Source organism: Nelumbo lutea, chromosome 1, assembly GCF_056320005.1.
Source record: "Nelumbo lutea isolate HS-2025 chromosome 1, American lotus-T2T, whole genome shotgun sequence".
NCBI lineage: Eukaryota > Viridiplantae > Streptophyta > Magnoliopsida > Proteales > Nelumbonaceae > Nelumbo > Nelumbo lutea.
The window spans coordinates 217,673,724-217,686,533 of NC_142684.1; the positions used below are offsets into that span (position 1 = coordinate 217,673,724).

Genomic DNA, 12,810 nt, shown 5'->3' on the forward strand with positions numbered 1-12,810 from the left:
AGAGAGAGTGCATAAAGGGTTTCTAGAAGTATCTTTTTCTTCTTAGTGATATCGAGCCAATCGTGATACACCACGTCAACTTTGTAAACAAGGGACCCATGTTTCAGATCGACGTGGCATATCGATGATTTCAGTAGAGGATTTTGGAAGAACGAAGAAGTCGTCCCTCTAAAACCCAGCCTCCCATATAATGCTAGAAATATATATAGAATAGAAAGGTTATGTTAACAATTAAAAAGAATAATTAAGTAATTAATTAACCAATAAGGCTCCGAGTGGAGTTGGTGATAGATATTAACTTATTAAGATTTAAGACTAGTGGACTTGTTTTAAGTGCATATATGCTTAGTTGCAACAGCACCCAAGAGCCAGATTTCGGAATAATAAATAAAGTAAGTCTCCATTTGGTTTGTGGAAAGATTTGGGTGGGATAGGATGAAAAAGTATAAAAATTGGACTTTCTAGTGTTTGGTTTTATAGAAAAAATAATAGGAAAAACATGTAACGACCTGGTTCTTCGCCCGAAGAAGAAGAAGAAGAAGGTGAGGGAGGAAGACAGAAAGAATAGGAAGAAGAAGAAGAAGGTGAGGGAGGAAGACAGGAAGAATAGGAAGAAGAAGAAGAAGGTGAGGGAGAAGAGAGAAGAGGAAGATGGAGGGAGAGATAGAGAACAGGGAAAGTAGTAGATCGATGGTAACGGGGTAGCAGGTCACCGCTGCTTGGTTCTCTTGCCACCGTCACCTCCTCTGCTGTTGCCTCTTCAAATTGCTGCTGCCTACTTCTCTTGCCATTGTTGCCTCCTCTGCGGCTTCCTGGTTCTCTTGCCACCGCCACCGCCTCTGTTTGAATGGGGAAGGCAATGAACAATGGTTCCCTGCCAGTATCTGGTGAAGAAAACAATGGAGAGTAGATCGAGTTACATTGTTCACCATCGCTATTCGTCGTTGTCTCTGTTCGTCATCGTTCGTCTATCATTGGAAGGCAATGAACAGTGGTTTCACGAGTTTTTCCACTGGGGTCGCACTCCAATTCCATGTTTTTGGGATCTCACATCCCACCTTTTTCTCATTCCATTCCTCTATTTCCCCAAAACAAATAAGAGAATTCTCATCCCCATTCTACAAATCAAACGGAGCCTAAAGAAATGGATAAACCCATTTATATCAAATTATGAAAATAAAGACCCGCACAGCCACAGCCAATCTATCATCGCCCATGTAATCTAAACGTTCCATGTACCTTCATATATTGACTCTTTTCAAAGATATTCATGTCTATGACGTGGTGCTTCTTTTATAGGTTGTTTAGCCTGGGCTATGGATTCTCTGATGTCAAACATGGCCACAGAATCTTGCGTCACATTCGATTGAATAGATAACAATTCTACACCATGTGCTCTCTCTCTGTCTCTCTCTCTAACTACTAGCAAAGCAAACCCACGCTTATGTCTCAAACAGCAGCAACCTGGCTCAATTAAAGAATAACAAGGGCTTGGGCTGAGAAGGGCTTTTGCAAACTACACATTTCAGCTTGTGCATTGTTATTATGGCTTAGTTTGGAAGGAGTATAAATACAAATATGTAGAGTACAAACTCTTATATTTTGTATTATTTTTTATGTATTTTCACTGTATATATATATGTATTTGTACTCTTTCCAAATTGAGTCTATGGTTCAGTGGTTCAATTTGGAAGGAGTACAAATGCAAATTTATAGAATGCAAAACCTTGTATTTTACACATATTTGCACTGTACATATTTGTATTTGCATTCCTTCCAAACTGAGCCTATAAAATTGAATAGTGGGCTCAAATCCTGGAATTATTTGATGGGCCCAAAGTTTATAATGCGCATATAGAACCGAACCCTGGAAGCAAGCCTGGGTTCCCTCTTCTCTTTACCAAAAGAAAAAGGGGGAAGAAACATTAAAAAACAAAACCTGGGTTTAGTGGGTTCGATCTCCTTGATCTATGACAAGGGCCATAGAGACAAGGCTTATGTCATCGCATATGGATAAAATCCAATTAGAGGGAGTGGGTAGAGAGGCTGAGGTTGGCTGAGGTTGGGAATAATGGATACAAGTAGATTCTGGGAATAATAATATATCATATATTATTATTTTCTTGTTAAAGGAAAAAAGAAAAGGTAAAACGTGAAAGCCAAAAAGGCAACAGTCGCAATTCCAAAGTCCCAATCCCATGGGCTCAAGAAACATAAGGAACTAAAACCAACCTTGTTGGTTGTTAGTGTATAAAAAAACTACCACCCCACCGACCATACAGGAAAGAGGGTATTTTATCATGCAATACAATGAATTAAGTAACAGTTCAGTAGCCTAAGGCGGTGATTATCAAGGCCCTGATTTTAGGGAGGACTGAGGAGGCCCACGGCCGGCCACATTGGAGCCGGGCTTTCACAGAAAAAAAGAGCAGCGTGAGCAATGATTGAAGAATGGGTGTTAATTTTTAGACGACACATGGAGGTAAGCTTTTGATATTAAATGGAAAATGAGAGAGTGGGAGAACTTAACAATGCTATCTATAGATTTGGTCTTTTTTTCTTTTTTTTTTTTGTTTTGTTAAATTGGGTTTTACGGGGTTCGATTCCCTTTAGGCTTCTGCTTAAGTCAAAACTGAAATGGAGTTAGTTGGGTGAGTGAGGCCAATGATCAAATAAATGGTGGATCACTTAAACTAATCAAAACAAAATACATAGATCGGATGCATATATAGAATATAAAAAAAAAAAGTAGGGCATACGAGACAAATTGGGTGGTAAAAGCTCCGTTTTCGCCATTCAATTCGTAGATTTTACCATACAAGTCAGAATCTTTCTCTCCCTCCCCCAATTGCTGCAATATGGCATTGGCATTTTCTAATGGTTTCTGTATCATAGCACTAACCTAGTATAGTATAAAAATGGTATTAGTAATTCAACAAGGATTATTAATTATTAAATTGATCTTTAAATAGATCCGAAAGCTGCGTAAAGGTATAGAGGTTTTATTAGTTTAATAGCGAAGCGACGTAGGTGGGGGGTGGGGGTTGTTATCTAAGGTAGCAGTGAGCATTGAACTGAAGTCTTTGATCAAGTGTCCTTCTACAATGCATCGAAGAAGCTTCCCCCATCCCCACACCGTGGTGATGATGATTACTGATTACTGTATGCCGCCCAGTCAGTAGTCAGTGTTTTTGGATCAGATCAGTCAGGCACAGCCGCAGGTTTCCTCTTATTAATCTTCTATCAGAGGCGCCAGAGTTCAGCGGCTTTTATCTTGGCCTGCATGTTAGCAAGCACCATCCAGGAACCTCTAGCGACTGATAAAAAAAAAGAATTAATTGATGAAACCTTCCAAAATCTAATAATTGCAATTTTTGACATAGTTGCAGGTGGATTCCATTGGTCAAAATCTTCTAATAAGAGAAAATAAATCAATGTCAGAAAAGATAATAGAGAAGCTTGGGGTAATAATTGATAAAGTCCGAGGAGGTAATTAGAAAAGGTTTCAGCAACTGCCAAAAAAACTTGATGCGTTGTTTTTGCAAATTAATTGTGGTACAGTGAATTGAAAAGAATATTGATGGCCCCCTCCCCCTAATTTCAGAAGGAATAGATTCTAAATTAACGGCCTAGAAAGAAAAAGAGGCCCTCATCTTCATCAAATCATGAGCAGTCCCCTATATATAGATTTGCCAATCACCTTAATTAAATGTTTTGTTCCAATCCAAGAAAAAAGATGCCTTGTTCGCCCTATTAAACCAAGAAATTAAATAATAATGCATGCAAGCTATTTTGGATCTTAGCTCCTTTGAACAATGAACAGCGAATCCCATTCTTCTAAGTTAAAAAAAAATACTTTCTTTGGAATTACCGTTTCTCATTTATTAATATTCTCTTATTTCTTTAATTACTTATTGACAATTAATGTACATGCATGTATACGAGCCATTGTGGGTAGCCAAGATGCAGGAACCTACCCACTCTGAATTCATTGTATTGCTTCCAATTCCCAAATACAAGTCAGTCAAAATATGTCAGTTAATTATACTCCGAATTCAAAATCTGCGTACGTTGCCTTGGTTTCCACTCAAAAGTTAGTAATCACCCCGACTACCACAAGTAGGGGTGGACATGAAAAATTATCCATCAGCCATTTGAACTCTCAGTTCGTGAAAATTTGGAACCGAGCTTAAATAATAAAAAGCTTGACCAGTGAAGCTCACAATCTAATCAAGCTTATAAATAATAATTTTAATTTGTTTTATATGTATAATAAAAAATAATTTTTAATTATAAAATAGTATTAATAAATCAAACTTAAAAATATCGAGATATTAAATAGGGGTCGATCTATTTTTCATCCAATTATAAATAGACCGAATTAAATTAATTTAACTGGATCGAAATCATAGTTTCCAGCCCTACTGTAAATTAAGCCAGCTCAAACCAACTTAACCACATAGTCAAAGAAAAGTGCTTTAGGTTTAACTTAATGGTTTTAAACCTTTTCCCGTACCTTCATTTCATTCATGCAAATCTATCAAAGATATAGTAGGTTTTAAGAAATTTGGGAATATTAAGGTGCTGTGCTGTTTGGCAAGTTTTTTTGAAAAATTTTTTAGAAGATTTGATAGTCAAAAGTTGTAGCGAGTTTTTATATAAATATTTTGACAGTCAATAGATTGTTTGGTTGCAGAAATGCCAAATAGAAGCTAATATATTATAATATTATAATATTAGGTCAAACTTGCCCATGTGAAGTTCGAGAAAACTTATGAACTTGTATTTGTACTTTCTTGGGAAAATCGAGAAAATTAAAAGAATAGTACTAATATATTAAAATCTATAATTAAATGTCATGTTTATTTAAGGTATAGATGATATTAATAGGTAAGGAGCCTATGCCTCTCGTCTATTAATATTAAATTACATATAAGAGAAGGTCATGTGTTTTTGTGGTATGGTTGATGTAATATGATGTCATTACGGTCCCCACACCGGCGATGGCTGTGTTCCATATGCTTGTAAAACTTCTTGAAAAATATGATATCTGAATAATTTCTGCTTAATCAGTTGGTATCATAAAAATATGATAAGGTGGGATCAAAACTCTTTTATATATATATATATATAATGGGGACTCTCTATGATTAGCATGTATAGCCCTTGTTACACATCCTATATCAAAATTGGATTTCATCCCCAAAACTGGTCCTCACAATATCATGTATGTCTGTGCATTGGGAATATCTCCATACTTGTATGTTTTCATTGATGGAGAGATAGTATTGCAAGGTTTGTGTGAGGATCAATTTTGTAAGGAAGAAATCTGGAATTTTGGATTCTCTTATTTCTACCTGATTAATTTGCTGACTTATTATTAAGGCCTTGTTTGGCAACATTTGGCGAGAACGTTTTGTGTGTTCCCAATATTCTCATAGAGCATAAATGCGTTTGGTATAAGAAAAACAAAAAAAAGGTGTTCTCGCATGATAACACCTTGTTTGGGAGTAAAAAATTGATGCTCCCAAAGAATGTGTTCCCAAGGAACATGTGGTTCCCACGACGTTAGCCCCTATTAACAAACGCGTGTTAACAATTCTCATGTAAGAGAAGGAGTATTTTGGGTATTTCACACTAAATGATAGAAAGAATCCCTACCAAACATTTTCTACTCCAACTTGTCGCTACAAATCTTAGAGGAAGGAGGGACTCCCTTGGCTCCAACCGAGCAGCGAGCGAATAGTAGAAAGCACCGGTCACATTTTTGGCCAAGAACGCATCAATAGGTATGTTGTCTCGTCGTCGTACCTAGTTTTGTATCGTGCACTCTGTTTTAAACTCACATTTTCTCTGGCCAAATTCACCTGAAATTGTTTTTGTTCCCACCACAAAGATGGGTTTTAAACACTCTCTAACCAATGCAATCTAAAATATTTTTCTTATATTATATTTTTTGCATTTGTTATATGTTATGTCGAATGGGTGTGGTTTCTTCTCTACAATCGGTCATTATATGTTATACCAAATGGGTGGGGTTTATTTTCTAATCTCATTGTTATGCTTTGTTATATCTTTTGATATATGTTGAATATCATGAAAATTGTCCTTTGTTATGTGTTGTGAACCTTTGTCCATGTGTTGGATTGTTATGTCTTTTATTATGTATTTTGTTACCAATTTGACGTAGGATGAATATTTTAAATTTGAAAAAGCATAAAAATAGGCAAAATAATAAAGGAATTAGCAGGTGTATATGAATGAAAACATAGGGAAACTATTGAAAATTGGCAGCTCATATTAAAGAAGCAAGTTTGGTATTAGTGACAACACGAAGGCATTGCTATGACAATGATACGTGTTTTTTATGGTTAATTTTAGGCTTAATGTGGATGAATTTGCAAAATTGATGTTAAAAAATAGTTTCATTATACAAACGCTATTTCTATTCCTGTAGAACAAAATTTCATTCTTCAAGAAAAATTTGTTAAACGTATCTGTTACTCCCGAAAAGCAAAAAATAAAATTCTTTCCCTAACGGTAGCCTTTTTAAGTTAATTGAAGTCTGTTAAAACAACAATTAAACTATACGAAGATGACTCCCCAAGTTGACGGCAATGTGTATATAAATTAATTATATATTGGTTAGGTTGTAATTACAGTAATTAGGTACCCCAACCCCACCACCTTGCTAGGGTTCCACCCACAATATAATTGCACGAAGTTTCCACCTGATTGGGTAATCATTGTTGGCCTATTTTTCTTTTCTTTACGTTTAGAAAGGATCATTGAAGCAAGGGTCCAGGGAAACGAAGCGAGAACAAATTAATGCATGTTGAGGGTTTGGATAAGTATGGACGGTAACCGGAGCAGTACTCAGTCACGTGATCATAGGTTAGAGGGTATTGATGTGTGTTTAATTAGCTAGCTGCGTTTGTGATTGTGCTTCTATGAATCACAATAGATTTGGATCGACTTTGGACCTTTTGGCCCACCATTACAACTATGAGAAAATTTCTTTTTAAAAAGCAAAAACAACTAACTTTGACAAGTCCTATTATATCCTGGCCTGGCTCACTCTCCACACTCCACACTCCACTGCTGCCTTGCCTGAATTACTTTTGGAAAAAGGCCAACCCCCAACCACAAAAGGAGAACTTCAACAGCCCAAGAAGCTCCAACTTAATTACTCGGTTGAAAAAAAAAATGAAAATGGCGCATTCTTACTTATTACTTCTGAGTACTTTCTGAATTTAGTTATTATATAATAATTTACTTTAAAAATTAATTTATGTTAGTCTCCAGAATCCATATAAAATAATTCATAAATAAATTTATAGAAAAGCCTCTCTTCTCTCTCTCTCTCTCTCAATCATGATTCATGAATGGTTTCATCTTCATCATTCAATGACAAACAAGTAATCTTCTCTCCATCTCTTTATTTCTTCCACTCTCGCATCCCGTCTCCCAACTATATAATACCCATCCCCTCACAATTCTTACTCTTCGTTCCTCACCCTCCTCCCTTTCTTCTTCTTTATTCGGTTCTTTCCAAGTTGACACTGTGCTGCAACTAACCTGCAAAGCTCGCACTCTCCATCTCAAACAAAACTCATTTCTACACCTCTAAATCCTCCAAGCCACAAAAATATTCAAAAAGTCGAGAGGTATAAGGTACTTGAAGAGAGCCAGAGAGGCAAGTGAAATGCTTGAAACAGTAAAATACCTCCTCGGTTCCGTCGGCGCAAGCGGCTTCGGCTCCAAGTCGACGGCCGATCAGGTCACCGAAGTCTGTCCCGATCTCCGCCCCATCACCGCTATCATCACAGGTAAACCGAATGCCATATGAATCAATATCCTCTCACATCAAATGTATATGCTAGTAACCTGTTCTGAGTTCTGACTTTGTTGTTTAATCCCATCCCGTTGGTTAATGGTTGCCAGGTGCCACTTCAGGGATCGGAGCTGAGACGGCACGGGTTTTAGCGAAACGTGGTGCCAGGCTTGTCCTCCCAGCTCGCAGCGTGAAAACTGCCGAGGAAGCCAAGGCCCGTATCTTGACTGAGTTTCCCCAATCCAACATCCTTGTCATGCCTCTCGATCTCAGCTCTCTCTCTTCCGTTCGAAGTTTCGTTTCCGAGTTCGAGTCTCTCGATCTGCCTCTCAATCTCCTCATGTGAGATCCCTAAATTTTTCTTAAATAAAATAACAACGTCTCTTCTCTTTAATCTTGCTAATTAGTTGGTTTGGTTAGTCTCTGGCTCAATCCACCTTTTTTTTTTCTTGTTTTCAGAAACAACGCCGGCAGGTTCTCCCACGAGCATGCAGTCACCGAAGACGGAATCGAGATGACATTCGCTACTAATTATTTAGGTACGTTAAAGTAGCTTTTGTTAAGACTTGGGATTAAAGAAACTTCTTCCTTTTCTTCTTTTCGACCCCGCCCTCTTCTTCTTTAATTTCTTTGACAACTAATTCTTTTTATTATTATTTGTAGGTCATTTTCTGTTAACGAAACTGCTACTGAAGAAGATGATTGAAACGGCGGAAGCTACAGGGATTCAAGGCCGCATAGTGAACGTATCGTCGACCGTTCACAGCTGGTTTTCCGGTGATCCGATTCGTAATCTCGAACTGATCACCAGAAAAAAAAGGTATGGACGAGGAGAACTCGGGAATTGCAGATTTTCTTGTTGGACTGATTCTATAATAAATAAACAAATGTTATTGACCTTTCTTGAAATTTGTCTCTACTCTCTCTCTCCAGTCACTACGATGCGACACGTGCCTACGCTCTCTCGAAGCTCGCCAACGTTCTGCACACCAGAGAACTTGCACTCAGACTGGAGGTGATTATTTTATGGAGAAATAAAAGGGAAATTTTGTTATTGTTCTCTTTCTTTATTCTCTGACGCAGAGGAGATTTAACAGAATTAGTGATCTTGTGACGCAGAAAATGGGAGTAAACGTTACTGTAAATTGCGTTCATCCGGGGATAGTAAGAACGAGGCTCACCAGAGATCGGGAAGGCCTCATTACAGGTTAGGTCGAATCATCAATACAGAATTTAATGATTTGATTAGTATTCTAACCTAACCCAGAGTTGAGGCATTGAGAATTTCTGTCTAAAAAATAAAAATTTCCAGATCTGGTATTCTTCCTGGCTTCGAAACTCTTGAAAACGATTCCTCAGGTAATTTATTTTTGGCGTGAAATTAGAAAAAGAAAAGAAATTGGGAGATAAATTAAAATTCACCGATCTGAAAAGCTGAATATGGATGTTCTTCAGGCTGCTGCCACTACTTGCTACGTGGCCACTCATCCAAGACTAATAGGCGTTTCCGGCAAGTACTTTGTGGACTGTAACAAAGCTTCAACATCAAAGCTGGGATCGAACTCGCACGAAGCTGTACGGTTATGGTCCGCCTCTGAAGCCATGACCACCGCCGAGATATCAAAAACCAAATTTTGAAGCAATCAATCGATTCTGACTATAAGCCAGAAGGAACAGTGAGAGTGAAATACTACTGTCATCGATCAGGACAAGAAAAAAGGGTGTAGTCTTTAGTTCTAAAGTTAATTTCTAGATTACAGGCTTACAGCGGAAGGGGAGAATATTAAAAATACGAATACATGTACGTAGAGTAACGGCCTAACGGGGGTTTAGTCTTTAGAGTCTATAACCATACAGGATATGACGAATATTACTAGTCAACATCTGGCAAGTCTTCAGCATTGAGATTGCCATAATGGTTAGTTATATTAAAAAATATATAAGAAATGAAAGGTTAACGTAATATGGGATGAATATATATAGATAGATAGATATATAAAAACTAGTTAGTTTTTTCTTCTTTTATTTTTTCTTGTAAATTCTGGGGAGTGTTTATTGTACTAATTGATACAGAAGTAAGATAAATATATGCAAGAGGAGCATGAGGTTTATGGGTTTCGTGTATAAATTGGGAGAGGGGCATTATATTATACATAGCTCTTGGTTTTTTTTCTTTTTTCTTCCATTAGGGGCCGGGTGGAGGGAGTTGTGCAAATGGGGCCTACTAACATGCGCCACTGTGAGCATGCTTGCGTTTTATTTAAGAAGATAGGGACGTGACACAAGCACAAGCAATAGAGGGTTGTAGTTTGTAGAGGCAGGGCATTTTCACTTTTCTATCTTTTATTCCCTTTTCTGGTATCTACATTTATAAGAAGCTGGCGGCAGCTTTTCTTCCTCCCCTCCGACCCCTCTTTCTTCATTGGTGGGGTTTGTTTTGTGATGGTTGTAAATGTACCATAATAAAAGTACGTACTACAGGATTTGATCATGAAATTAAAGACCCGTGGAAAATAATATATATTAGATTCAGATTGGATTAATTTTCTTGAATACTACAATCTCGGTAATTGGAGAATCATTGGTTACAATCAGAGATGCATGGTATATACTTAAAGAGATCAGCCTTTTACTTTCATCTCCTTCTATATAAATTCAATTCGTTTGCGCGGCTTGTTTAATGTTATTCTTTACATAAATTGAACCGGAATGTCTTTTTATTTATTTCACCACGAATGAGAATGGAATTTCAATTTTATCCAACTAAATGATTGAAAATAGAATGAACAATTCCAATTCCAATTCCGATTTCAGATTCCTATTCATGGAAACCAAACGGGCCCTAAAATTCTTAGGGTCCCTACTCCCAAAGTCCCAAGATGATGGACGCTGATGGGGCTGTGAGACTAGTTGTAGGCACTGTTTGGTATTGTGGGCATTTATTCAATAAATATTTTATATTGAATTTTATCTTGAAAAATGAGAAAATGGTTGATAAGCATTTATTTGGTGTTAATTGATAGTTAGTCATCATTAAATGTCATTAAGCACCCTATAAGTTGAACAGTAAATAAACATGTGAATGTTGGATAAAATATTAAAAATGATAATATCTCCTAGATTAACTCTAACACAAACTAAAAATATATATTTATTAATTTAATAAACAATCTTACCAAATAACATTTTACAATAAACACTATGAAGAATCAACACCGTTTCACCACAAAACCAAACATCATGATAGTGAGATGCGGATCATCCCTTGTTTCAGTTTCAGTCTTGACTCTATGAGGAGGTGGATGCTATTTGAACTGAAGTGACGCATCTGATTCTGATAACTTAATGAGACCAAATCAGCCTCCCAGAAACATCCTGCCATGTAATGAAAACATCTCATCCTAATGATAATCCTAAAAATAATAATGTAATTATGAGAAGATATTTTCAATACACAATAAAGATGTGCTGTAAAACTCTGTGGGGAGCAATCTTGTGGGGCTGATTTGAAATCCTTATTAAGGATTATACATCTTATGTGTAGCAGATCCCCGATCTGCCGGAGATCAGAAAACAATGGCTTTGTTTGTTGCGGATGCCGGTCCAGTGGAGACCACAAAACGTCGTAACGTGGAAGGAATTATTTTTTTTTGTTGTTGACATTTGTGGTGTTCCATGTAACGTTCAGGGCTGGCATGCTTCTTGGACGTTATTATTGAACAATTATCGACTTGCTGACTTGTGATTGTCATATCGTCGTATCCTTTGTTGATTGTCGCTAACCATGCAGTGATCTTCTCCACCCTCATCGAGACTTTGCACCTACTGTGAGTCTGTGACCGCCCAGCAGCAAAATATAGATACGCCAACACCAAATCAGAATGGCTTTCGAATTGCGGTTGATTCGAACAGTTGACCGTTTGGCCCAAGAATAATTCAGGCAACTGGTTTAATTTTATTCTAAATTCAGTTTATGACTAAAAATCGTTAAATTAATTAACGATTCGTTGATTTAGGTAGTTGATTTATTTTTTTTAATTTTTATTATTAAAATGAATTATCCATTCAATTCAAACGATCAACCGTCGATGCAAAAACCAATATTCGAATCATTTTTTATTTTTGGATTGTCATTTATCAACCCAAAAAAATTAGTTCAACTCCTACCGCCCCCCCCCCCCCACCCCACCCCCAACACAAAAAAAGAAGTTCAATTCTATTCAACCCGACAGACTTAAAACGATTCGACAGGTATGCAGGATCTGGGTCTGATACGTCGTCTGAATTTTGAATCCGGATTCAATTAACTCAACATTTTATACATGTTTCTAACGTTTCATCTATAATGACTTTATATAAGTTGTTTGTTTAGAATTTGAATTTTCATTTTATAGGGGATATACAAGTCATATGATATTTTGAAAAAAGCAATAACAATAATTTTTGTAGATTATTGTGGAATTACCAAGTTAAAGCATGCTAAGGATATTGATTTTGTCAAATCTCCTGCCCAGGCCCACATTATCCGGCCCGGCACGTTGTAAAATTTTCAGGCCCGCGTTTTTGGACTTAGCATGTATATATTCTTATCATTTCTGGACCAGGACCATGTTACTTACTTTATTTAACCCAGACAAGACCAATAGGGCAAAATGTTTTTGTCTCTGGGTCATAGGTCACCGGTTCGACCATTTAGGTTGAACGGGTCAGACTGTCTCACGTGTATTTAAGGTATATATATTTATATACATATATACGCATATATGTATATATGTGTATAAATATATATTTTATCAATAAATAATGTATAGTTATGTTTTAGATATGTTATATGTATTTTTACTTTAACTTATGTTATTTTAATTCAGTTTTTAATATTTTTATTTATAAAAATATTACAAATTCTAATTTAAGGCCAAAAAAGGGTTTTTTTGCAAAATTTGCATGTATTGAGTGTACAACCTACAACCCGATGA

The 12,810-nt window shown here is 36.7% G+C and overlaps 1 protein-coding gene across 1 annotated transcript; it reads left to right on the plus strand.

The window, feature by feature from the left end:
- Positions 1–7,085: 7,085 nt before the first annotated feature.
- Positions 7,086–10,377, plus strand: LOC148881032 (short-chain dehydrogenase TIC 32 B, chloroplastic-like). The gene is made up of 8 exons (XM_088963241.1): positions 7,086–7,829; positions 7,945–8,176; positions 8,294–8,373; positions 8,498–8,654; positions 8,768–8,849; positions 8,954–9,041; positions 9,147–9,193; positions 9,290–10,377. The coding sequence occupies exons 1-8, from the start codon at positions 7,706–7,708 to the stop codon at positions 9,470–9,472; spliced, it is 993 nt and encodes a 330-aa protein (XP_088819367.1). The 5' UTR covers positions 7,086–7,705; the 3' UTR covers positions 9,473–10,377.
- Positions 10,378–12,810: the final 2,433 nt, after the last annotated feature.

Coding starts and splice junctions, on each gene's coding strand:
- LOC148881032 (XM_088963241.1), top strand. CDS start 7,706: ATGCTTGAAACAGTAAAATACCTCCTCGGTTCCGTCGGCGCAAGCGGC. Junction 8,177..8,293: donor CTGCCTCTCAATCTCCTCAT/GTGAGATCCCTA, acceptor TCTTGTTTTCAG/AAACAACGCCGGCAGGTTCT. Junction 9,194..9,289: donor TCTTGAAAACGATTCCTCAG/GTAATTTATTTT, acceptor GATGTTCTTCAG/GCTGCTGCCACTACTTGCTA.